This window comes from Nelusetta ayraudi, unplaced genomic scaffold, assembly GCF_046127955.1.
Source record: "Nelusetta ayraudi isolate G7.1 ecotype Tasmania unplaced genomic scaffold, CSIRO-AGI_Nayr_v1 ptg000009l, whole genome shotgun sequence".
NCBI lineage: Eukaryota > Metazoa > Chordata > Actinopteri > Tetraodontiformes > Monacanthidae > Nelusetta > Nelusetta ayraudi.
In genome coordinates, this window is record NW_027466059.1 from 1,360,276 (window position 1) to 1,386,147 (window position 25,872).

At 44.9% G+C, this 25,872-nt stretch overlaps 3 protein-coding genes and 1 long non-coding RNA gene across 5 annotated transcripts; 1 reads left to right on the plus strand and 3 right to left on the minus strand.

Annotated features, from left to right (window-relative positions):
• Positions 1-1,371: 1,371 nt before the first annotated feature.
• On the minus strand, positions 1,372-22,551 carry nup93 (nucleoporin 93). 2 transcript variants are annotated; one of them, XM_076019229.1, is made up of 22 exons: positions 22,393-22,551; positions 21,416-21,605; positions 20,390-20,507; positions 13,363-13,425; positions 12,037-12,165; positions 11,140-11,214; positions 10,355-10,447; positions 10,112-10,251; positions 9,474-9,606; positions 8,193-8,350; positions 7,927-8,092; positions 7,747-7,840; positions 4,844-5,035; positions 4,621-4,747; positions 4,450-4,522; positions 4,167-4,211; positions 3,338-3,454; positions 3,090-3,208; positions 2,281-2,398; positions 2,115-2,198; positions 1,880-2,008; positions 1,372-1,708 (listed from the first exon to the last, which is right to left on the minus strand). In XM_076019229.1, exons 2-22 carry the CDS (start codon positions 21,592-21,594, stop codon positions 1,598-1,600), a joined length of 2,463 nt encoding a protein of 820 aa, XP_075875344.1. In that variant the 5' UTR covers positions 21,595-21,605; positions 22,393-22,551; the 3' UTR covers positions 1,372-1,597. The 2 variants fall into 2 exon arrangements, with proteins under 2 accessions (XP_075875344.1, XP_075875345.1); XM_076019230.1 differs by having other exon boundaries at positions 21,416-21,628; positions 22,393-22,540.
• On the plus strand, positions 12,196-13,692 carry LOC142883910 (uncharacterized). Its single transcript, XR_012926096.1, has 2 exons — positions 12,196-12,321; positions 13,330-13,692. It is a non-coding gene; the product is annotated as an uncharacterized LOC142883910 (long non-coding RNA).
• Positions 22,552-23,277: 726 nt separating the features above from the next.
• Positions 23,278-24,311, minus strand: steep1 (STING1 ER exit protein 1). Its single transcript, XM_076019232.1, has one exon. It carries the CDS (start codon positions 24,171-24,173, stop codon positions 23,496-23,498), a length of 678 nt encoding a protein of 225 aa, XP_075875347.1. The 5' UTR covers positions 24,174-24,311; the 3' UTR covers positions 23,278-23,495.
• Positions 24,312-24,869: 558 nt separating this feature from the next.
• On the minus strand, positions 24,870-25,628 carry LOC142883922 (metallothionein B-like). Its single transcript, XM_076019251.1, has 3 exons — positions 25,473-25,628; positions 25,316-25,381; positions 24,870-25,039 (listed from the first exon to the last, which is right to left on the minus strand). The coding sequence occupies exons 1-3, from the start codon at positions 25,495-25,497 to the stop codon at positions 24,945-24,947; spliced, it is 186 nt and encodes a 61-aa protein (XP_075875366.1). The 5' UTR covers positions 25,498-25,628; the 3' UTR covers positions 24,870-24,944.
• Between the last annotated feature and the right edge of the window lie 244 nt (positions 25,629-25,872).

Genomic DNA, 25,872 nt, shown 5'->3' on the forward strand with positions numbered 1-25,872 from the left:
TTGTCAGACTCCAAAATTAATTAGCATATCAAACAATTCTTAAAACAGATTAATTTTACAAGTTATGTACAGACAGGTTCAGATACAGTGCTGACTTGAGAGTACAAGAAAATCAGGATATAACAAAACTACTAGCTGGGGGAGGAGAAATCTGAACTTTAACTCAGCTCGGATGCACAAGTAATCAGGTCAAACTGTTTGCACCTTGTCCTCCAGCATCATCAGGCAGCGGCTCTTCCAGTTGTCGACAGTGGTGTGGTGCCACCCTGGTGTTGTGAAATAGCCGGGTTATAGGAGGTGTCTGTTATCGGCCTGATTCACAACACCAGCTGCAGCGCGCACACCCGGAGTTGGGTCTTCTGTCGCTGGGTGCAACGCAGTGGGCAGGATGTGAAAACCAAATGGAGTCACAAAGAGAAATTCCCCTCAACGTAAAGACAGATTTCCTGGGTCCCCAGCGGTGAACTGGTCCTCAGGTTGCAGTGCAACAGCAGGGGTCTCTCTCTGCTCTTGGTTCTGATGTTTCTGTGGCCGCGCATGAACTCAACATCTCTGCAGTTATGTGGAGCAGCCAAGACAGAATGAGCCTCCATCTGTGTTCTCTCAGGCCAGACTGAAGGACAGGGTGTGGGCTACAAATTTAGCGATAGCTGATTTCTGTTTCTGAAAACGTGTGTGTGTGTGTGTCTTGTTCTAACAGACATCAGTGGAACTCAGGTTTTTTTTCAATAGTGACAATAGGCTGATTTTCTTAACTTGCTCTATTTTCAGACACGTTGCGAATATTTGGTAGAAAATTTGTAATGTTTACCGTTTTTTTCTCCCTCCTCGCTACACCCAGAAATATAAATGAGAACACACTCCAAGTCCTGCGGTAAAAAATAAGCCAAGCCACCATCTGCCAGGGGACAGAAAGTGTGACAAATACTGTACGACAGCCTGCAGGAAGAACATGGATACTTGCAGCAGCAGGGAATCGTAAGATATCGCACTCCTGTCCACATGGTCTGAGAAAACAGAGGAAACTGAGCTGCTTTCTTATTTGTTCGACATCAAGCATGAACAAATGTACAATGATAAATAAGACTGATAATTGATAATCTTCTTCTGTCAGGAGTGAGCATGTCTATTAAAAATGTCTAATTTTTTGTGGATATGCTTGCAAATGTGTACCTGGTGTTTAAAAGGTAATAATAATAATAAATTGTGTTGGCACTTTTATCTTATGTAACGTTAAAGACTTCCAGCTCTGTGCATGCAGTGATAACAAATAAAACATGCTGATGTTAAAGACTGCAGCTTGGTGAGAATGACAAATGCAAAGGGACAAAAATTATACAAAATTAAGAAAAAACAAACAAAAAAGACAACTGAAAAGTAAACTTATTTTTATTCCAAATAAGCGCAGATACAAACATGGAGCAACAACATAAAATGAAACACAGAGAAAATGGAGGGGAAATCAAGTGGTGTTAACACAAGCAAAAACATGTTCTGTACATAACCAATCAAGAGGGGGAAAGAGTGTGTGTGTGTGTGTGTGTGTGTGTGTGTGTGTGTGTGTGTGTGTGTAAAAGAGAGAAAGCAAGCCGATGTCTCAGTTCATCAACAACTCCATCTGCACCAGTCTTGCATTGCTGTCCCCGGCCATGTTATAGGGAATCATACCGGCGAATGTGATCAGAGCTCTGGCCTGACTTCTGAGTTGCTGTTTGGAGAAGCAGAAAAAAACAAAACTAGTGTTTGGAGCGTTACAGTAAGTTACAGTGTCGCATTTTGTAGTCGCAGCGACACAGTGGGAGATCACATTCGGTGACAATTGTCGGATGCGAGTAGTGAATTATTTTTTATCATCAGGCAGCTGAGAGATTCCTCTCACCATGTCCCTGTCTTCCATGGTTCTCTGCAGTCGCCCTGGCGTGCCCGTCGTCGCCCCCTTCAGGCGTTTGTGCTGAGTGAACAGGATGTTCATGGTGGCCAGAAGCACTTCAGACAGGTTGTGGCGAACCTGAAGGACACAATGAAAGTCAAGCAAATCTGCAATTCCCCTCCATCCGTAAAACGGATCAAATGTTTTATTTACTTTTCCGTAAGTGAGCCACAGTCAAACGCACCTCGTCGCTGAAGTTCCTGAAAGCCGCCACCCTCTCCTCCACGCTCTCCTGACTGAGCGGGAGCAGCTTTAGCCGCTCCATCACCTGGCAAGGTCGGTTAAACGTGTGCGCCGGTTAAAAAGACTCGAGAGACTTTGAGACGCTGCTTTGAATTGTTGGAACTCACGTCGTAGGCTCTGTCCACGTGGCCGGCGTGGTACTCGTCGAAGAACGTCATCAGGTCCAACAGCAGGTAGAAGGTGCCGTCGACAGTCTTGTCTGCTGCTACGCCCTGAGAACGATACCTGCACGAGGACAAAAAATATATTAGGGTTGTCAAACGATTAATTTTTTTTTTAATCGCGATTAATAGCAGATTCTTCGGAGTTAACTGCGATTAATCGCGATCTGAATTGTGTAAAATTCTGTTATTTTGCGTTTCAAGGCAGTTTTAACCCATAATGGAAAGTATTTTCTTACTAGAAATTCACAGAGGGGCCGACTACAGGTTAGTAAAAGGGACAAAAAGGCTTGTGCCGGGTTCACACCGGACGCGGAAGCGCTGCAAAGTGGCGCACCCACGAAAACTGTGAACGAGCCGCAGCCCTCCTGTTCACACTAGACACACATTTCTCCACGACGGTGGATAAGCGCTTCTTCTCAGCTGTTGTTTACTCCCATTCAGAGCAAATCTTTTTCCATCAAGATTAATTTCACATCGTTTGTTTGTTTGTTTGTTTGTGTGTTTAGACACCCTAACGACTGAACGACACCATCAATTAACAAGGGCGCCGAAAGGAAGCGGGGCTCCGTTCCACGGCGCTTCCGCTTCCGGTGGGAACTCGGCCTTACGTTTGAAATACGATATAAAAACTTAACGTGTTAGCGTAATCGCAATTACAGCCCTAAAATAGAATAGAAATATAGAATAGAAATCCATTTAGAATATTCTTTATTAAAAAAACAAAACAAATTAGCATTCTTCTCTGCTCTTACCTCTCAGCAATGGCCACTGCTGTGTTTTTTAGCCTCTCCTTGTTCGACTGAGGAGCGCTGACCTGTGCCACGACCGGACTGAGGAGCCTGTTCATTAACTCCAGCACCTTATCTGGGTTCTGCAGAGAAGCAAATGAGCAGGGAGACGGTGAGCGGCTGCCTTTAGACAGACTTTAATGAAACAGAGTATATGTGTGCAGAGATAACAGGGGGAGGCGGGAGTGGAGGGGAGGGGAGGGATCTCTCACCTTTGCCAGCTCGTACAGTCGGACCGCCTCCTCAAACAAGCCTTTGTTCTCGGCCTCGAGAGCCACTTTACTGATGATGGCTCTCGTGTCGCCGGCAAACTTATCTATGACTCCCGGCTGGAGGGGAGAAGAGGAGAGGAGATCACAGTGAGAGCAGATCAGAGGGAGGAGGAGGAGGAGGAGCTCTCCAAACGTCAGAGTAGAAGCTGTGACATGAGGACCCTGATGCCACAGCGGTTCGACCTCCGTCAACTACAAATCTGTTCCTAAAAATTCCCAAAAATCACGAGTCAAGCAGAGTCAAACTTTGAATGATGACATTTTACTTAATTTCTAATAACTTTACAAGGAGTAAAAAAAAAAAAAAAAAAAAAAAAAAATTAGTCTACCAGTTAAAATAATGACTGAAAGGAACGCTGCAACTAATAATAATCTTCTGTTAAATCGAATTCAAAGGAAGAATTGAAACGCTCAGAATGAACCTGCTGTCGCTCAATTTAGTTGAAGGGGGGGAAAGACCATCACATTGTGCAGAGCACAAAAGAGAGCGTGCTGGAGGCAAGGCTGCAATAAAGTGTTTTTTTTTAAGTGATTTTTTTCTCTCTCTCTCTCTCCACCGTGACAATGACAGATGTCGGGCTGTCTAGCAGGCGGGAGGAGGGAGCGTTTCTGTCTTTATTTGACTGACTAGAACTCCCACATAGCAAAGATGCAAAATAGTGACAGAAGAAGAAGAAGAAGAAGAAGCCAAATGGAGAGACGCAGTGAGCGAGGAAGACTTGGAGGACTAATCATGACCTAGATGACTGTGCTGCAGAGTCGTTCTTACCTTCCGATTGCCGTCCTTCTCCAATCTGCCCAGCAGCACGTCAAACTACACAAAACACATGACAGTGCATTGATGTTAACAGAGTGCCCCAAATAAAACCACAGCTTTGACATATAATTCTCATTAAATGATGACATTTATAAAAAAAATAAATAAATAAATAAAAACATAAAAACTTAATGAGGTTCTCCAAGACACAATTGTTGTGAATAAATAATAAATGATACTGAAGAGCTGCATTTAGATTCCCCACCCCCTCGCTAGTTAACAAGGAGTCTCTCACCTCTCGACTCTCAATGACCAGCTCGCTGACGCAGCGCATAAACATGTTTTCTCCCTGGCTGTCCTTCTCGTTGCTGTGCAGAGGGAATTCACACAAAGATCATGAGGGCCGATGGTTCGGTTTTATATCACATGTCGTACGTTAGTGTCTCCGTCGGCGCGAACAAACTACCGTAAGAAGTAGAAGTACTGCAAGGCATCCCGCGGATCCGTGGACTCGAATTTGCGCGTGAACAGCATGAGCAGGCGGATGAAGTTGAGGCGGCGGACCATTGGAGGGTCTCCGGGTTCCTGGCTCACTGCAGGGAGCCGGTCAGAAGAAGCTCTTTTAAAGGCGGGAAACACTTTGACTTGGTTAAACTATCGCAAAAACAGCAGAGAGCGTTTCGACTCACGCAGCTGAGCGCTCTGGCCGGACGACTTGAGCAGCAGCTGCAGCTCGTACAGGACCAGCGCCACGTGCACGGCGTGGCTGCGGAGTCGCTCCACCCGGAACAAGAAGGCCACTGCCGCCTCGAACTGAGCCGTCAGGAACAACACCTGGAAATAGAGGAAGGGCTGCTGGCTGGCGGAGAAATGGGACTCTCCTGTTGGGAAGAAGACAGAGGGAGGAGTTTTATTTTGAAAGATCTGCAAACTGGAAATGGTTTAGTTGGTCACACAAAGAGCTCGTTCCATCATATGCCCCATATTAGAACCAGGACCAGATCTTCATTTTTCATTCTTGACCAGAGTTAGAGGGGTATTGTGCCGTCTGTGACCTCACAAAGGACATATTTTTCCAAAAGTTTCAGCACATGACTTCTAAAATGATGAAACGAGCGAAAAGAGCGTTTCTCATTTCTGGGGGAGTTCATTGAATATTCACTTCGGGGAGGCAAAGTGAATATTCCAGCAACACCTTCAAATAATCAGACAATCGCTGATGGGTGGGAAACTTGCTCATATTAAAAATACTAAAAAAAAAAAAAAATATGCGCGGAAAAAGACAGCGAATTACAGCAAAACATCTTGAAAGAATCTTGAACTAAGGAACTTCTTCCACTTTCTGACGTTATTAGCTTGCATTAATTAACCGCGCATTTAAAGTTTGGCTCGACGTGCTCGGCCAACGTTTGACAGACGCCGCCGCGTAAACCGACATGAAACAATCTGCAAACACTTCCGCCGAGCAAAGGCACCCCAGTCATCGAGTTTACTTTTTAATTATAATCCTTAATCCCCTCACCCGCGCTGAAAGTTTGGAGAGTAAGAACAGGGTGGACCATGTCAGCCATTTTACAGTCTTATCTCAGACGTACAGCACTTTAGTTCAAAAAGCGACGGCGCGTGAGAGATGAAGAGAGGGAGAGAGAGACGGCGAGAGAGAGAGCGATGAAGAAAGGAAAAAGGACCAAAGAGAAGGGATAAGAGTGAGTGTGGGTGTGGGCAAGGAGCAGCGTGCAGGCGAGAAATAAGGTGGGGGGGGGGGGGGGGGATTGACATGCAGAGAGAGAGAGAGAGAAGAGAGAGAGAGAGAACATCGAACGGAAAATTACAGGGGGCCAGGAAACAAGATGGAGGGCGACCGCGGTGCCAGAGTAGCGATGGGGGAGCCGAGTTGAGACGGGTGGGGGGGGGGGGGCTCCCCACCGTGAGGCGAGAGAGCGCAGCACACTGGCAGGAGCGGGAAGAGGGAGCAGCGGCCGCCTTATCTGAGGGGAGCAGGGCCGGCCCGAGGAGCAGGCAGCACCCGGGGGAGACGAGTGCAATTTGGGGAATCTGCGGGTGTAAAGACCCCCTGCCCTTAAGCTCACACAATGTTTTATTTTGTACAACAGGCGGGGGGGGGGATGCAGCTTTTTAAGAGGCTGTGTTTTTTTTAAATATTGAAATGAGCCTGCGTGGAGAAAAAAACATATTCAAGCAGGCGTGGCACAGCTCCTCTAAGCCACTTCTGCCTGTTTTATTTTCTTTGCTACACAAAAGTGGCAAAGCCAGGAATATAAACTCTTCAAAGGCCCTTGGTCGGATTTTAACGGCCATAGTTTGAAGTTAACATCCGACCAAGTGTGTGTGGTAGACTGATATGGTAGTTTTACCCCCAATTTACACCAAAAGCGTCCGAGGCTCCGGAGCAGCCTGCAGCCATTGAAGTCAGTCTGCAGGGTTCACACCAGACGTGACGCGGGCGCGTTTCAGGACGCGTCCTGGAAGCGTGAAACGGTGGCGCCCTCGTAGAGAAAGTTGCCGTTTATTCGTTCAGACAGGAAGTCAATGATGTGAAAACACGGTGGATCCGGTTGACTTTCATCATAAGAAACAACGCGCTGGATTTAGTTTTTCCATGTGCTTTGTTTTACTGTGAAACGTCAACGTCACGCATCGGCTTCAACGCCGTTTAGTTCGGCTGTTATGCTATGAAGTAGTAATAAAAAAATAATAAAGCAGATTTCACTTTAAATCTGAAACTATGATGAACAAAATGCATTTTGTATGATACCAAAGGTTGAAGCGATAGAGCCACCGCGGCTCCAGGACACTGCTGGTGTAAATTGGGGGTTTAAGCGCTGAGCTGTAATATTTTTAGTGTTTGACATTTCAGTAGAAGCTCTTTCTTGGTTGCAGAATGAATTCTGAATTGTTTGCGGATGGCCAGCAGTTGTCGTGTGCAACACTACAGCGCATCAGAATATTTTCCAAGGCTGATGTGTGACGCGATGCTTCACGATTACAAAGAAAATAATTAAAAAAAAAAAAAAAAACCCTGCATGTTCAGCAGTTGGTGGCCACGGCGCCGACCTGACCAGGTGAGTTCAGTGAGATCTCACTGATCCATCCGAGGACGCGGCTTCAGCGCCTTAGTCAATAAAACGGTTAATGTTTCATTTCCATTCATTTTGTTAGGCTCCGTGTCCTCAGGTTACATCACAGCAGTGACTCAGCACTCGGAGGGGAGGAAAAAAAATGTCAGATCCAGCGCCACTGTGTCTGGCACTGAGGGAGGGAAACGTCTGGATCGGAGCATTTCAAGGAGGGGAAGGAAGCAGAGTGTCGGAGTGTGTTGTGCGGCTGAGCCTGTCTTGCTTTTATTTAAAAAAAAAAAAAAAAAAAGGGAGGGTCATGAGACTGGAAGCGAACAGCTGCTGCTGTGACTTGAAATCTATAAAATGCGGCCGTCGCTGGTACAGCGTCTAAATGAGCTTGTCACGCACTGCTGGGGAGGAAACGCTAACGGAGAAAGGCGGCGGTGGCGGCGTCGTCGAAGGGGCCATTTGCGCTCATTTCAAGAATTGTGAAAGGAAATTGGGTTTGGTACCGTAGTCCTCCAGCAGCTGTTTCTGCAGCTGCGGCAGGGTGATCCTGTCCTGCGGCGAGCTGCTGCCGTCGTCGTCGAAACACACCTGGTTCAGCTGCGTGCACGAGAAAAAGACGAGGCTCCGCGTGTGAATTCGAGCATTCGAATTTGAGACTGTGAGTGTGCGGGAATGTGTCGCACCTTTAGCCAGAGGTAGTCCTCAGTTTTGTCCGCCACTTCGCCGTGGTTGTCGCCGATGTCGCACTTTCCGATCAGGCAGTAGACGGCCCTCTTGTAGGGGTCGGCGCTGTTCCGCAGCGCCCTGCGGTAGTGCAGGCGGAGCTTGTTCTCTGACGCCGGCGAGAGGCTGCGGCGCCGGGGGTGGAAATCAAGAGGAGAGATGGATGAGAAGGGCGAGGTGCAGATGTGCTTCCTTACTTGGACGGGGGGGCCGAGGGCGTCCTCACCGTCTGTCGTGGCTGTTCATGTATTCCTGAAACCAGTTCTTGAAGTCTCCCAGCTGATGCTGCACCCTGTTCACCACCTGCATGGCCGCGTTCAGATCCCCGCAGCGCAGGCAGTAGTAGATGACGGCCCAGACTGGGTGCCCCTCGATCTCACCGTCCTGGAGCGCACACGCACACACGCACACACGCACACACGCACACACGCACACACGCACACACGCACAGAGAGAGAAATTGGCTGCAGCTGTGCGACTGTGGGCTCTCGGCTGATTGATCCGACGTCAGGCAGTTTTCAGCAGCCAGGCTGTTATGATTTGATTGATTTTTGGCTTTTAAAATCCACCCTGACGGATCTGGTGACAAACGGACGGCCTTAAATAGAGGCGGGAGGACTCCCAGGATGCAGTGTGGACGCTTTTTGAAAAAACGCAGAGTAGCTGCATGTGGCCTGTTTCAGCAGTGCGAATGCCACTGAGTGGGTCAACCAATGATTGAAGGGTTGGAGGTTTGAATTCCGGCTCCAGCTGTCTTCGGGCAAGATGCTGAACCCCTAATTGCTCCCGATGGGCTGGCAGCGCCACCCATTGGTGAATGAATGGAGGAATGAGAGGCTTTGTTAAAGGCTTTGGGGTACCGTGAAGGTGCTAGAAAGCGCTACATTTAGTTTTACCATTTAGGGATGCAAATGATTGATTAATTCATTAATCGTTAGTTGATTGACCTTATCGATCAATTAACAATTACTTGATAAGCTGCGATTTATCCTGAGAACCTAAATTTCACAATGTAAAATGTGTAAGGAACACATTATTTAACCCTTAAATAATGTTGAGGGTCCAATGTGAGCCATTTTTACATTAGAGGACAGTAAAAACACCCTAAAGTTGACTTCTAATGGATCACATTTCAACTTTATTTTTAAAAAAAAGTTGTATAAAAGTAACTTGTTCTAAGTATATTATGACTGTCACAGTACCTACAGATGAATTGCTCTTTCCTGCCACTACACTGTTCTAATGATATTAACTACCCGTGATCGCAACTAGTTTAATTTAATCGATTAAAATCTTAATTGATAATTGATTAATTGTTAACATTTCTACACAACGCTATACTAAAATGTGAGTAAGCACAAGATCCTTCACAGTGTCATTCTGTGCATTAAAGTTTTTAAAACAGACCATCTTAAAGACTTTGAGCAGATTCCCCATTACATCTTAATGGGAAAGACATTGCAAATATTGAATAACACTGAGCGGGGAGCGAGGCCCTGCGTGTTACCTGCATGCCAGGCAGCGGCCCCGGCAGCTTGATGTTGAGGAAGCTGCGGACCAGCTGGTACGTTCCCGGCACTCCTCCCAGATGGGCTTGGTGCAGGTTCCCAAACACTGTGACCAGGGTGTATTTTTTATAACTGGGGAAAAAAACACATACACTAGTCACACATAAAGCACTTGGTCTATCGTGATGACGCAGTTGGACGTTGTAACGGGAAGTAACAACTTGTACGTGGAATTGCTTGTCTGCACTAACGTCTGCAAACACAAAACCGCATGTTTCTGTTTTCTAGGCTGCTACAGTCTGATGGACCATGGGCAAACTACGGCCCGGGGGCCATATGCGGCCCACTAAGCTTTTTAATCCGGCCCGCTGAAGTTGAAGAAATGATATTAATAGTTACTAAGTATAAAAATAGCTGTATTTAATATTCTTTTCAGTGTTTTAAGAGTTATTTCACTAGAGAGAAAGAGCTAATCAAGCCTGAAAAGCCTGAAACATGCAAGAAAGGCTGACACATCAATGCAGCCTAAATGTTGATGCGGAGCTCGTGATGCTCGTCACTGCATTATGTGTGCTCACGTAGCATTTGACCACAGTGTGACAAAAGTGACAAAAAGTGTGAAAAAAACAAAACACACCTGTTCTCAAGGAAGCTGAGCGCCTGGCGTACAAAAGCCATCTGCATTTCGACAGAAGTGCGACTTTTGAGGGTGTCTTTCGCCGGCCTCAGCAACACATCTGTCATCTGCTTCACCATCAGCCACACGTCAGACACGTTCTGAAGAAAGGACGGAGCAGAGACACGCTTCTTAGTCCCGGCAGTTAACGGCAAGTAATAATTATCTTTCATTGCTGATTGGAGGGGGGGGGGCGCGGCTCACCTTATCATCAAGAGTTTCTGCCACTGAAGCACACAGATCGCCCAGATTTGGCTGGATGTGGCCATTGACGATCTTCTCGTTGTAAATGTAAATCTGCAAAAAAAAAAAAAAAAAGAGAGAGAGAAATTTTTCTAATGCGTATTGTATTTAAAAAAAACAAACAAAAGAAAATGCCCGAAACCCTGCTCTCAGTTTCAACCAAAAGAAAAAAAAACCAAAAACACTGACCATCGAGTGAAGTAGATTACAACAAAAAACAGGAAAAAGACGATGAGAACGTTTAAAATGCTTAAGATGTCGTCGAGGAAAACGAAAAAAAGCAAGCAGATCACCCCGCACGCGATGTGTCGGCACATGACGAGAGCGACGCGGGCCACATCAAAGTGAGGCATCGTGTGGAAGCGAGAGGTCAGACAGTGCCGACAAGGGAGGAGGGATTACAGAGGCAGAGAGAGAGAGAGAGAGAGAGAGAGAGAGAGAGAATTACCCAGAGTCCCTCACTCTCTCTCTCCCCACTGCCAAATCAATCAATATGTTTGATCTGCCGCCCCCCACTTCTATCTCTCTGACCTCATTTTCACCAAACCATCGGATCAAGGCAGCAACAGCAGAGCCGCTGCAGCCGCAGTCCTGGTAAAGATCACCAGTAAGCTCCTATCAAGGCCTTGTGAAAGGCAGCTAGCTTGGATAAAACAAAGCAAACAGCTGCTGGTAATATTTTGCAACGGCTGTGAGAGAGAGAAAAAAAAAATCAACCTGATGTTGCTACAGTTGAGCGAACTGACCTGTCGTCCGTAGGCCACCTCCACGCTGTCCATCGCACTCCTGCCCGGAGCCGTCACCTCGCTCACAAAGCTCGGCTGGAAGACACAACGGCGCAGCACGAAGAGATTTAACGCACAGTGTTCACGAGCAACCGAGGTCATCCGACAGGGAAAACGTACAGCCGTGCACCTGTTATGACGTTAGTACGGACAAAATAAATAATGATCGTTTTCTCAGATGGGAGGAGAAACCTCTCCTCAGTGTTTCCAATTCCCCCTATGAGACTCGTACTGGGATGAAGTCCCACAGGACGACACGAACAATGACTTTGACTGAGAGGGAAGATAAAAATAGTGTCCATCAATCTCCGATGAGACGGCCGCTCCACGTGGCTTAAATGGGGCTGTGAGATGGAACACTTTCAGAGGACTTACTGGGTTCACGGTTTTTTTAAAAAACTACTGGCTATACTATTGGCAGCCAGTTGAAAGTGGAGCCACTCACTGTTGACGACTGGATTGAGTAAGAATGGAGAAGATATCTGATTCTATCTGATCTGAAGTTGAAAAAGAAAAGCTCTATAGGATTTGGTCCAAATGGACCGAGTATGTAAAAACAATTAGATCTGATTTCGTATGAATGTGCTTTTGTCTTGTATAAGCCTGTCCTCCTTCCGTGTGTGATACACGGATGTTCTGAAGTGGTGCATTCCACAGTTCTGTTCTGTTTCGTTATCATTACGGTTTTCAACTAAAACAAGCAATAGTCCGGAAAAAATACAAGAAAGGCAAAATGGACAAATTCCTACAAATTCCTTGAATGACCAAGTCTGTAACAAATGCATGCAATGGAAATTTGTCTTTTCCAAATAAAAAGATCATTTAAAAACAACAACATTTTTTTAGGGACTCCTGTACCTCCACATCTTGACTGAAGTCCAGAGCATCTTCTCCTGCTCCAAGGAGCGTGTGCAAGACTCTCTGCTTCACCTGCTCCCACTGGACCAGCATGGACTCGCGGTGGTATTCTTCAGCCAGCAGGAACGTCTAAAAAAAATAAATAAATAAATAAAAAAAATTGGCAATTGCCTCATGAAAGGGTGGGCGTGTGCACGTACACAATCAATGCACGTCACAGGAAGGACAACAGCAGGCGCTTTGAAGACTCCGCCGATCCGGTGACAACGCATCAGACGACGACAGGTAAATGTAGCGCGCAGGGACGTCGCTGTGAGTTTCCCCGAGGAGACGCGCGTCACTTTTAGCAGCAGACCCACATCGAGATCCACCAGGTCACAACGCAATCTATTTTAACTCTCCGTAGAGATTTGAAGTATGATAGTGGGAATGTAAGCTAATTGAATCTTGAAAGCTGGTTTGAGCTCGGGGGGCGAGAGACACGTCAGGTAAATTTGGCCACTAGCTGTGTTTCCATTACCCCTAGAATTGCAAAACCTAAATATCGCAATAAAAAACTGGTAATAGAAAGACCTACATTTCGAAAAAAAACTCTCAAATATGGCCAAAATGTTTAGTTGGCAAAAGACTGAAATGGAACCGTGGCTACTGAGGCTTTGGAAGTTAAATGGAAATAATGAAACGAAAAAGTCAAATAAACCAAACAAATAACGGAGGAAAATTTTCCATTACGTGTGGTGGTTTTTAGCTTCCAAAATTAGAAATACTAACACGAAAAAAATGTTAAGTGAGCTTGTGTTCCAGACATGGCTGTTAACCCCTGAGCGACGGCAAGGTGCAATATTTAGCGACAAATCTGGGGAATCATCTTTAAAACAGCCACTTTGTTTTAATCCTCGGTGCCTTTGAGTCTTCCGCTGCTGCACACGTCCCCCTTTTTCCCTCTCTCAGGGAGCAGAGGAAGATAATGGGAACGGCAGCTAATTAAACGCAGGGCCTATTAGCTCTGCACATCAGGGAAGCCATTTCAAAACTATTCCCTGAAGGTTCACGCCGGGACTTTTAGATCACAGCAAGAAGAAATTAGTAAAAAAAAAAAAAAAAGAAGAAAAAAAAAAAGAAGGAACAAGAAAGAGGCAAAAAGGTTCATAAGCACTCCTTTATGGTGATGTGCTGATTTTATGACATACATCTGTGCTGAAAATCATCAAAATCAGCCAAACTAAACAGGGCCTTTGTGACTCTGCAGGTTCGCTGGAGTTGGTTTGAAACATTATTTTATTTTTTTTGCAGAAGCAGCGGCTATAGTAACACCGAGTCACTGACCCTGCGGCGAGACTCCTCGATGGCTGACAGGAGGGCGTTGTCCCGCTCGTTCTTCAGGAAGCCCTGCGCAGGTTGAAAGAGACAGAGAGAGGAGACGGAGGGACGTGAAAAATACTGTCAAGCTCATGCAAACACTTCTGCAGACGGATTCAGCTGGTCGGGGAGTGCCGACATTTACTCCCGAGCGACGGAGGTGCGCAGCCACTTCCTCCCTTTAACACGACGACACGTCAGTCAGCTACGCCTCCATCGACGTGGCTGCCCCAGACAAGCACCAGTCATCATAAAATTGGGGATTATGGATTCGAAATCAAAGCAAAGTTAAAGGGGGTGGGGGGGGGGGTACCAGATACTGGGTAACGCTTATCCTTCATCGAACAGAGAGTGCAGGAAATATAACGGCAGCGTCCAGAGGAAGAATCTCTGGACGCTGAGGTGCATGGAGACCAGCCATCTTGTGAGACGACACCAAAATGGTGGCCATGTCGTTGTTGCAACCTCCAGAGAGCTCAGGCCGGGAGTACGGTCGAATATCAGCATTTAGTGTTTCATAAAGGGCAGCGGCTACTGGACGCTGTGGATTCTTTCTCACAAGTCGAGGCCACTTCCTGTGCGGGGCACCGTGCGTGCGTAAAGCAATCTGAAGTGGTTTGATGAATTCAAAAGCGTTAAAAGGACATGAAAAAAAAAAAAAAAAAAAAAAACACGGTAGAAGTAGGATCAAAAGGATTTATCAAAAAACTTGATTTAAAAGAAAGTGGCTTATCAAAAAAAAAAGGGGGCAGTGGTTTCAGTCGACCTCTGGGGAAAGAGGTTTAAAGCCTGTTTTGAAAGGGTTTTCCAACTTTATTCATAAAGCCACAGGAAATACCAACCAGACTGTAAAGGTTGGTGGAGAGAATGCTTGGAGTCGTGACACCCGTGTGACGACAACAAAGTGTCGATGCTGAGGCCGACCCATTGTGTCGACTGAGTGCATAACCCGACTCACTGCTCTTCTGTAACTCTGCTTTTTCATCCCTCATTATCCGACCAACCACCAGTCAATAATCGACCTTCGTCCTTTTCATCTGCCCATCCTTTCTGTCCAAGTTCTCAGCCATTAAGTAGGGGGAGTAGTCCCCCTACTCCAGGAGAAAAATATATATATCGATTAATTCATTAATCGTTAGTTAATTGACCCTACCGATCGATTAACGATTAATGAATAAGGGGCAATTTCTTTTTCCTGAGAACCTAAATTTCACAATGAAAAATGTATAAGTAACACACTGCTTAACCCATAAATAATGTTGAGGGTCCAATGTGACCCATTTCTTCATTAGAAAACAGTAAAAACATCCTAAACATTCATCCTGTGACTTTAAGTTGACTTCTAATAGGTCACATTTCAACTTTTTTTTTTAAGTTGTCTAAAAGCAACTTGTTCTAGGGATACAGGTATACACGACACACGAAAAAAAAAAAATCCTGTGTAAAAAAATGTTAAATTAATTAATTAATAATTAAATTCTTAATCAACAATTAATCGATAATCGATTGATTGTTAACATCCCTAGTGGCACTTGATTTAATATTTTTTTAATCCAAACAAAGAGAAAAAAAATCATTATTATGAATGAACGAGTGTAATTTTTGTCGTAATGACAAAACTACGCCCATTCCCAAGCTCATGATGGCTGGGTCTAGAGGCTCCTACTTTGGCTCAGTAAATATTCAATTTTCTTTCTCTGTCTGAACCAATTAGTAAGTGAACTAAACTCCTCTTCCTCCCACTTTACCCTTCTTATAACTTTTTGCACACTCCTAGTTTCCCACCATGGACTCCCTTTATCTTTTTACTCCCCCTCCATCTCCTGTTTTCCCTGGAGAGGCTCAGATTAGGTCTATATTTATCTTATCTGCTATGGTTGGGGCGGGGGCGGGGGTCATGAGGGTGCATATAGATGCGATATTTGCGTGTGTGTCGGTTACTACGAATGAGCAGAAGAACCAGCTGGTCACTGGTGGTGACTGGCCGACATCCAGTAAAAAAAAAAAAATGAAGGAGAGGATGAAGAGCAGGAATCTTTTCCGGCGATGTGCAGGGTGTGGGAGTAGAACAGTGGTCAGTGGTGGAAGATTTTGCAACACACACATAAACGCACCCCCCCCCGCTTGACACTGAAACACTACCAGAAGTTTCTTTATCGCCGTCATTTCGTTGCCAGCAGCTTTGCATTTTTTGAGCCAAAACTAAATCGACGAGACAGCAGCGGCCAGAAAATCCCCATTTGCCTGAGATTGAAGAACTGTTCACTGCACAATCAGGATCAGAATTGCGTTGACGAATTCAACTGGAATAAAGATAAGAATATTAGACTTCATTTTCTGGGTCTAGTTAACATTGTTACAGCGTCTAGACAGTTGCTTTTGGGAGCCACTTAGATGGTGCGCTGAACAATCGCGGTAGTCACCGCCTTCATTAAGAGGATATTAACGCCAGAACCGTCAAGTCATTGCTGCCCACGTCACCGTTGTGTAACTTTGATTCGCAGTAAAAAACTTGGCCACGATATTTGGATGGAAGATTATAAAGATTACAAATATTATCTTTATACGCCCTCTCATCTCCCCCAATAGTGCTCGACATGCTTGTAGATGCTCCTAACTAATGATAAAAAGAAAACGTGCAGTTTGAAATCAGCAGGCAATCACACATTAAGATGATAAGGGGGGGAAAAAATGGCATAACAGGAACTCTCAGTTGATCCTGGCCGAAAGCTGTAGGTAATAATGTGCCTCTTTTTATGTGGTGCCCCACCCCAACATCATGCATCCTCGGAGACCACTGTAAACACCCACAGCTCACTGGCCACAACCGCCTCAAGCTTCTACAAAAGCAGGAACATGGCCACAGAGAAGAATTTATTCAAGATCAAATAAATCTGTAGATTAGATCTATTATCTATGATCCAGGTATGGCAAAAGTCCACAAAGAATGACACTGGAATATAGACTTAAAGGCGTACAGCAGGGTTAAATTATGTTTTTAGCTAAAAATAAAAAAAATAAAAAAAATGAACTGCTGGGAGTTTTAATCTTTTTTCTGATACGTAGATGCAATAAGAAATCCTTTCATCAACTCATGAGGGGACAAAAGACCAACTGCGTCTCAAACATGATCCGCCAATGTGACCTCCTTTTTCTGAAAATGCTTAAAAAAATATGTATATACCCTCGGAAACAAATGTCAATGGTGTGAGCATCTCTTGGAATAAAGATTTCCGCGTGCATCAATGTTCCGTGGCCAGAACACACAGGCCCCTTTATTCAAAGTGGCGGCGGCCAACGCGGTCACACGGTCTGCGCTTAAATGCAGCCTTTCAGTACGTTTGACGAAATTTAGCCCCGTTTTTTCTCCTCTTTTTCTCCAGTCTTTCAATACGCTCTGGCGCTAAATTTTAAAGTCTGCGTGTATGAGGACGATCATTCATGGAGCGGATTCTAGAGACCTGGAGCATCGCACACGGTGCCAGTCATCGTGCACGAGGAGTGGGAGGCTTGCTGTCCTCATTTGCCATGATACAATCAGCCCTGGTGTGTGTGTGTGTGTGTGTGTGTGTGTGTGTGTGTGTGTGTGTGTGTGTGTGTGTGAGAGAGAGAGAGGGGGAGAGAGAGAGAGAGAGTGAGAGAGAGAGAAAGACCGAAACCCCACCCATCACTCTCCTATTTCCTGCTGCGGAATATATACCTAAATCGTTTGCAGCCATGCCTGCATTATTAGGTATTTATCCAACGACAGCTTATTTCTGATATTCAACAATCTTTCCCGTCAGCTCGAATCACAGTGCCGCATAAACGTAGCGCAGCCAAACAGATAGAAAGTGTGACAGACAAAGCACCAAGCCCATCGGTGCGAGTGTCTGCCTGAGAGTGTGTGTGTGTGTGTGTGTGTGTGTGTGTGTATATATATATAAAGTCAATACTCACTCATGCTGAGCGCCTGCTTGCTTGCTTGCCTGCCTGCCTGCCAGCCTGCCTGGCAGACAGGCAGACTGGGAAGATGAAAAGCAGGGTGAAACAGGAAAAGAGTAAAAGAAGGGGGGGGAGAAAATGACTTTTCTTTTTCTTTCTTCGTCTGTGTTCAGGTATCTGGGCTTTTGGCAGCCCCCCCACCCCCCCCACCTCATCCCTCATCTGCCAGGGCAGCAGCAGCGTCGGCGGCGGCTGCCGCCATGCTGGGGTGTGTTCTCTGCGCCCTCGTCGAACCGGCATGGCAGTCGGCCTCCAGCTCTTCCGCGTCACAGACGCTCGACCGGTGGCTGTGGCGCGCAAGCGTGGTGGTGGTGGGGGGAGCGGCGAGTGGAAGTGCCACATCCAGACTCGTCGGAGGTGGTTTTATTGTAGTCGGAGGGCCGTACCAACTGAGCGCTCAGACGCAGGGGTGGGAATGTGTGTGTGTGTGGGGGGCGCGTGAGAAGGAACTATGGATTCGTATGGATCGCCGCTGCCCACTGCCGCTCCTCGTCTCCCCCCCACCCCCACGGTTCCTCCCTCATTCAACTCATCCCGGCTCCTACGACGGCCCTCCGCCCCCTCCCACCATCCGGCCCACTCGTTTCCTTCCTTCTTTTTTTTTTTTTTAATCCATCTATGCATCCTCCCTTCCTTCTCCTCTCTCCCTCCCTCCCACAGCTCAATGCAATTATGGTAATGGATTTTTCCCCCCTCGCTTGATGGCTTCCGACATCCTGTCTTGAAATGAGGCTAATCATGCTCTTAAGGGTCATGTTTAGTTAATGAAGGGTTTGGACGGCGCAAGCCAAGGGAGACGGATGTGTGTGCATCACGACTGTGGCGGAACACAGGGGGCAGGTGTGTCAATTGTCAAAGCGTGCAAAAAGCTGACGGGATCCTTGGGTGTACGAGCGACAGTTGCGTTTAGACGGGACTGAAAATTTGCGTGCTTCCAAATCAGGAGTGGACACGCAAAATTTGTCCAGAAGCTCGATGAAAAAATACTGCGGAGTGCGTACGCAGGCAAAGCAAAGGATAAAGCATCTAAATAGGACCAAAAGACAAAAAAAATAACCAAAGAAAGAAGATATAGTGGAAGGGGTAAATTGGGCGGGGAGGGGGGTGAGGGGTCTCTGCTCTGCCAGAAGTGAGATGAAGAACAGAGAGCTTACTTGTGGCAGATTTTTCTCTATTGCAAATCATTTTGTCTACGTTTTTTTTTTTTTTTTTAAATCACTGTCGTTTCCTGATCATCCGTGGTGATTTACCAGCGTACACACGATTTTACAGCACAGCAGCAAAAAGAACTGTGGACAGCAAATACCTCTAAAAATTAAAAAGATATTCACCATCGACACAGGCAGCAACGCAACACAGCATATGCAAATCCACACTGCTACAAAGGACGTCGTTGCAAGGACGTGGCAGCAGCTGGCTCCAATTCCAGCATGTGTATTTAAGGTAGATACACTGCACTAACAATGTCAAACCCCAAATTGCGTATGAAAGAGACATGAACATATGAAGAGTCAGGAAAAGCTTGGTAGCTGTTTGTCTCTCCAAAATGTGGATAATTTTTCCTAATAATGTTATGCAAGACAATGTCGCATTCGTTAAAGAAAATCTTAATCTCTTACACAAGCAGACAAGAAGACGGGCAAAACGATAAGGTTTTAGTTGCCGGGTGCAAAACACAATCATGTCAAAATCTTTTTTTTTCTGCATTTTTCTCAGAAAACAGTTGTTCTGGATGAAAGGAGGAGAAACTGATGAGGCAAATTTGTCAGTTGGACTACCAGCTAAACTGAGGTTTTCTTACATGGGTTAGGTCCAGAAACATGTTCTGCAAATAACTAAACCACTCGTGCATTATCATCATTAGGCACAATGTCAGGAACTGTGTCTCCATGTCCATCTATAACAGGATCCAGCAGTTAGATTTGCATTCAGCAATGCATACAGGCACATCGCTCACAACTCACAGTTTCTTTATGCCACAAGAGCCCAAAAGACATGTAATCTGATCCTGCGCGTTGCACAAACACATGCCCACATATTCTGTACTGTGTCTTTGTAGCGTCGGTTTGAATCTTGAAATTGAACTGCAATTAAAAATGACAGAGAACTAACAACGAGCTGATTTTGTAATAGTGGGTTTTAGCCCTCCGCCTGAAGCAAAGAGAGGCTGCAGGAACATAACTGACGCCTTAAGATGAGACTCGGGCATACTGGAAGACTGATTAAACATTATGAATTTTTTATCATTTTTATTCTACCCACACATTTTTCTTCTAGCAGCTCCACCAACACTCACAACAAAACATAGCTTTGTGTGTTACCATTTGTATATTCATGGCACATTCAGGTCTTGTAAAAAAAATACATTAAAAAAACAAAAAACAAAAACCTAAGTCTGGCTGGAGTGCACTCTAACAAATAGCATATCAGCTGTCACAACAGCATTATTTTGAGAAGAAAAATTGTCAAGTACTTTCTTCTTGGAAAGCAAAAAGGCGAGATCGGTGAGAGCTGTGTGTGTCCACGAGAGTGAGTCAGATCCTAAGTGCTCTTCCAGTCAGCAAGTCGTTTAAACCCACCCCGGCTAACACATCCGGCTGACCAAGACGAACGGAAAGCAGAGTCATAATTTTAAGTGTCAAACAATTGAAGGTGTACATTGAGGAGAGGAGAAATATTTTAGGAAATAGCAAGAACAAGACCTGGTGTCATATCGCTGTCCATAAATCTGTGTTGTATTGAAGCATAAACTCTGATGTAATGATGTAGAGGTTGACAGAAGACCTTGAAGCTGTGTAATTTGTAATTAAAAAAAAAAATAGACGTAACTTGACTTGACTTTCCTACTTAACTTGAGGTTAAAGGAAAAAGAAGTATACTGTAGCTAAACAATAAACTGCATTGGTCATATTGACTCATGCATTCGTGTAGACTCGTGTGGTCTACACTGGCATTTGCTTCAACACAACTTACATGACTAAAGCAAGTTATTATTGAGGTGTCGGCCTACCTGTATGTCAGTGTCTTTAACCGGCTCCAGGGGCTCGAACGTGGTGGCAGCGCTCAGAGTTTCTAGCCTCTGAGAGATGTGGAAGATGTCTAAACCACGGGAACCAAGAAGGATTGACCTGGGAACAAGCAAAATAGGATGTTTGGGAGATGTACTTTATATTAAAAAAAAATAATAAAAAAAAACCTGACACTGAATCGTAGTGTTTTCCATAACCAGTAGAGGGCACAAGAGGCTTTCCTAAAGTGGGAAAAGGGTGATTTAAGTTTTTGAAATTGGCCTAGGACTTGACTCCTGACTAGCTGAATTCAATGTTTCAGATAACTGTGGATATGCAGATTTTCATGCACAATCAACTGGTTCCAGACTTGTTCTGAACAACAGAATAGCCACGGTAACTGAAATGACCACACGTGACAATTGGGTTATAGAGAAGACCATCTCTGAGCTCATCAAACTTTGAGGTACAAAATAGACAATTACGTAAAAACTCATGTGAGGCCCAAAAATGGACAATGTCAGGTCTGATGAGTCAAGATTTCTGCTGCAATATTTGGATGGCAGGGTCAGAATTCAGCATACACAACACAAAATAATGGATCAATCCTGGCTTTTGTCAACAGCTCATGCAGCTGGTGGTTGTATCATGTATGGGTGTTATTTGTGGACATTTTATTGACAAACTTTGGCCCTACATCCTACTGAGCCTCTGGCTAACACCGGCACACTGACAGGAATGTAAACTAATGTGCATTGTCCTTCATATAAAATAAAGAGAAAAAGAAAAAATCTAAAGAGGGCCCCATCCTATTCTAGGACGGCAGGTAAATGTATTAAATTTACAGAGAGCAATCAACAAGCACTGTCAACCAACGCAAATCGTTTTATCCAGGAGATGCAGAAGATCTGATATTGCACTACGATATCTGTTTCTCTAGGTTTTTGTATGTCTTGGAACAATTTTAGTCCAAATCCTTCTGACGTTTTGTCATAATTGCGAGTGGGTGTGCTGGCTATATGCCTTACGCTTTCACGTCTGCTGCATCTTGCGAGGTGCGGGTGAGGGTGCGGGATCGAAGCCTCTCCCCTGCCTGCTGGATCTCCTGGAGGTTCCTCTCAACGTGCGGCAGCTCTGACACAGCCTCCGTTTCCGCTGCCAGCTGCTCTGCCTGCTGCAGCAACTCACCAAAGCCCTCGGCATCCATACCTCTGGAGGCTAGAGAGGAATCAGAGACCACACTGCAACATCAAAACAGAGCTAAATAAAAGGTGGTACACCAGGAAGAAACAGCAACAAAATGACGAGAATAATACAACACTGACAACTCTAAATAACAGTCTTAATGTTGCGTGTCTAGCTTGCATGTTTTATCTTTTACTATGTGGTCATTCTGACCAAAATATGGGACAAGTATTGCACAATAAAAAATACATTTGTTACATCTGTTGAAGACATTAAAATTTTATAGCATCAAACCTGAAGTGTAATCTGCTTAGGCTTCCATAAGACAGAAGTTTCAACAATGCTGAAACGTACTGTGAAAATCTTGTCTCTTTTTACAATTTACATATGTTGTACTTTAAACTAAGAAGAATTTAAAAAAAAAAAATTTTATGGTTTAGGGTCTAAATGTCAGAATACCATACGGTAGCTCACATAAACAGAGCAGACACATGCGTGGCGCGCATTCACTGCAGTAGTAAGCAAGGTTGATGAGCACAATGCTAACGCCTCAGCTAGCTCGTTTTGTGCACACAGCAAAGGTTCGTCGGTGGAAATAATTGATTGTTGGACAGGTCGACTCGTTGCAAAGTGGTGGAAGCGTTTTTCTGAAGTCTGCGCTATTCACCAGTTCATGAGCAAATCATTGTGTCAAAATGAATGGCGCTCGACAGCCAGATGACAGGCTAAGCGGCTAACGGCTAACGTTATCCCGCATGCTCCAGAAATTTCGATGTAAACATGTAAATAAATGGTTGCTACAAGCAGAATATCCTCATACCTCCTGGACAAAAGTGAATATGGTGTTGTCTCGGCTGAATTCCTCTGTTTAATGTATTGTGCCTATTAGCTTATATCCTTCTGCTCAGTAAAAACGCCACACGCCGGAAAAGTAAGTTAACAGTTATTTGCCCCGGCACTTCTGGAGTCAACGCTCATTGGACGAATCCAGACCGATTCCGGATATCATTCTTGCTCGTCTTTGTTAAAAGGAAAGAGTGTCTCTGGTTCTCCAGCTGGTTTGGAGGACTTCACAAGCGCTAAAACGAAAATTAATCAGGAGACCCGAACGACGACCTGAAAAAATAAATAAATAAATAAATAACAAAGGTGCTCCGTATAGGTGTGTGTGTGTGTGTAAATATATATGTGTGTGTACATATTATATATATATATATATATATATATATATATATATATATATATATATATATATATATATATATATATATATATATTTCCATCCATATCTATCCAGTTTCAATACCCACTTACTCCTGTACTCAGGGTTGCTGGGATCTAGGGCTAATTTCACAGCAATGCACACGACTAATGCATTGAACACAAGAGAGCTGACCTTTTTTTCTGACGTAGATATTTTTTTTTGTTTTGTTTTTTCAGATTTAGGCTTCAGACCTGTAGTTAGAAAACCTTAACCTTTGCAAAAACGCAGGCTGAAATAAAAAGGTATTTTTTTCTCCAAGGTATTAATGCTTAAAATGGGCTAAGTATCGCAGGTGAAGGTTAACTGTCTGCTTGCATTCTTGGACCCTTGTGTCTAAAGTTCTCGTGAGACAGTGTTGTGTGTTTGAAAACATCTAAACACATGCCTACCCTCCAAGCCCCTCCAGTCAAATATCAACACAAGCATCATGAAACACAAAAATTCAAAAATAACAAAGAATGTTTAATGGTCATACGTTGAGTAAAAAAGCAGGGTACAACGTCATTGGATTAGAATACAAAAAAAACAAAAACATCTCTTTTGTGCTGAAAAGTCTGACACATTCCTTGCATTGGGCAGTTGGGCTCCAACTTCTACAGGTCAAAAAGCAGATGTGCGGCATAAGTTCAATTTGTCACAGCGTCACTCAGACTGAGGATCTACTTGAACTGATTATCGATGAGGGTGCCCTTCATCTTTGCCTTCTTGGCCTCCAGCTCAGCCAGCTCCTGCAGCCTCCTCTTGCTCATGCCCTTTCTCTCCAGCTGCTTCTCGATCACTTTGGCGTTCTGGGCGTACGAGTCGGCGACCTCCCTGGCTTCGATCTCCTCTTCCTCCTCGTCGATGGTGGACACTGTGACGGAGCTGAACTTGCCCATGTCTTTGGTCCGCTTGGTCATCATGACGCGGACCTTCTTGGGAGCCTCCGGCTGCTTCTGGCTGTAGACGCTCGTGTTGCCGAAGCCCTGTCCGAACTTGACCACGGCTCCGTCCACGATGAAGGTGGCCGGGTTGTTTTTCCCCTGGTGCTGGTAAAAGAGCAACAGCCCGCACTTGCCGCACTTTTTGCGGTACTGCCTCTCTATGCCCTCGGCTCTCTTGATGTACGCGTTCTCGTCCACCTCGACGTTGCAGAACTTGTGGGCATGTTTGGCCGCGTCAATCACACGGGCTCGGTCCCGGGGCCTCATAGGCAACTTCTCGATCTGACAGTCCAGTACTAGCACCATTTGTCCACACAGGCAGTAATAGACATGAAGAGGCTTCTCCCCGTCGTCGTACTCCTCTCGATCTCTGGTATCTGAGCACACAACGCTTCTAGACACGACCTTCGGCATTGTTAAGTCTCTCAATTAAAATGTCAAATTAGAGAGAATTCCTAAGACGTCGGAACAGTGAAAAAGAAACTGGACTCGAACACAAGACCGACGCACTAATGTAAAGGGACACTTCCGGTGTGTGTATCGCTCTTTCCGTCTCGACCAAGTACACAATCGAATTTAAGTTCCGCAATAGTTTGACGCAGTACGTTTTTATCGTGATAGCAAATGTAGTTTTCACCCAATTACGACAAGCCGGTTGCTTACAGGAAGTAGTGTGATACGTTTAAGATGGCGTTTATACATATGTGGGCTTAGTCTTACTTTGTTCTCTCAACACGCAGCGAGTACTGGGACGAAAAATGCAGACAATCAGCGCATTTAACATGGATCTCATTGTATGACTTTATTACTGTAAGCTTATTTTAAAGTTCTAGTCTTGAGCAGAATGCCACAAAACTGCAACAGCATGGTTTCTCACCCAGTTCATGTCATGCCCCATCACTACATAAAGTTTGCACTCAAGAAACGTTCCAATTCTAAACTTGAAAGAAGAGTGGAACTCAAGAAATTTTCTTATTCTAAACTAAAAGTTCAATGTGGTTTGTGTCCAAACTGGGCCCCATTTTACTTTGCTTTCCTCTAGCCCAGCAAAAATACTTCCAGGACATGCAGCTTGCGTGAAAAAAAAGAAAAGAAACATTTCCAAACGTACATTTTTCCACACATTTATTTCAATGTTAAAGACACAAGCTCATAACATGCAATCCAGAATTCTGATGCTGGGCCTCATTGACAGCAGCTTGCGTCACATGTCTTCCCTTCTTTGCACACGCAACCAGAAGCACACTTGCTGCAGTTGGCTGGGCAACATGGGCAGCAGCCTGCAAAGGATTCAGTTACATTTTTAATACGGTTACCATAAACAAAAAAGAAAAGTCAAGCATCAGCATTTTCCCAAAAATGGTCCCCATTGTAAAATACAGTCTTCAGTGAAAGTCATTAAATCAATTGAGAACACCTGGCAAAGTGCATCTGAAGCTCCACTGCAATTTATCAGTGGCCAATTAACAGCATAGCAAGATAAATTAAGTGAATATTGTTATTGAGTGCAGCATACGAGTAATACGAATCTTAAAAATTAGCGTTGTCCAACTTACTCTTCTTGCAGCTGGTGCAGCAACAGTTGGTGCAGGTGCAGGATGCTCCGCAGCTGCAGGTTCCACCTGGAGAAACAAATTCGCAAACAAATTTCAGCGACGTTGGCAAACTGTGATATTGAAGCATCGGAAAGCCTAGAATCCCATTAATACTCACTCTTGGCACAATCACAAGGGTCCATTGTTTTTCAGTGCGTTCTTGTCCCGTTGAAGAAGTCGCCGCTTCGATTTCGTGATGCTCGAACGAGTCTATTGTCGTCTTGGATGAGAAGACGCCTTTTTATATGTATCCAGGAGGAAGAGCATCGGGTGCAAAAACGCCCACAACAATAGTAGACGGTCAGACACAGGTTTGTGCGCACGACCTGCCGTTCTGGAGCGGAGCGAGAGAAGTCAAAGTTAGGAATTTCCAATCTGCCATTATCTTTCCAACTTTAAAGTAAAGCGCCCGAACGTGACGTGTACACGCGAAAGACAGGTCGTCTGCACACATCAGGGATATTTTAAATGTAATATAATACTAATATAGTAACCGTGAAGTATGTATTTACCATATT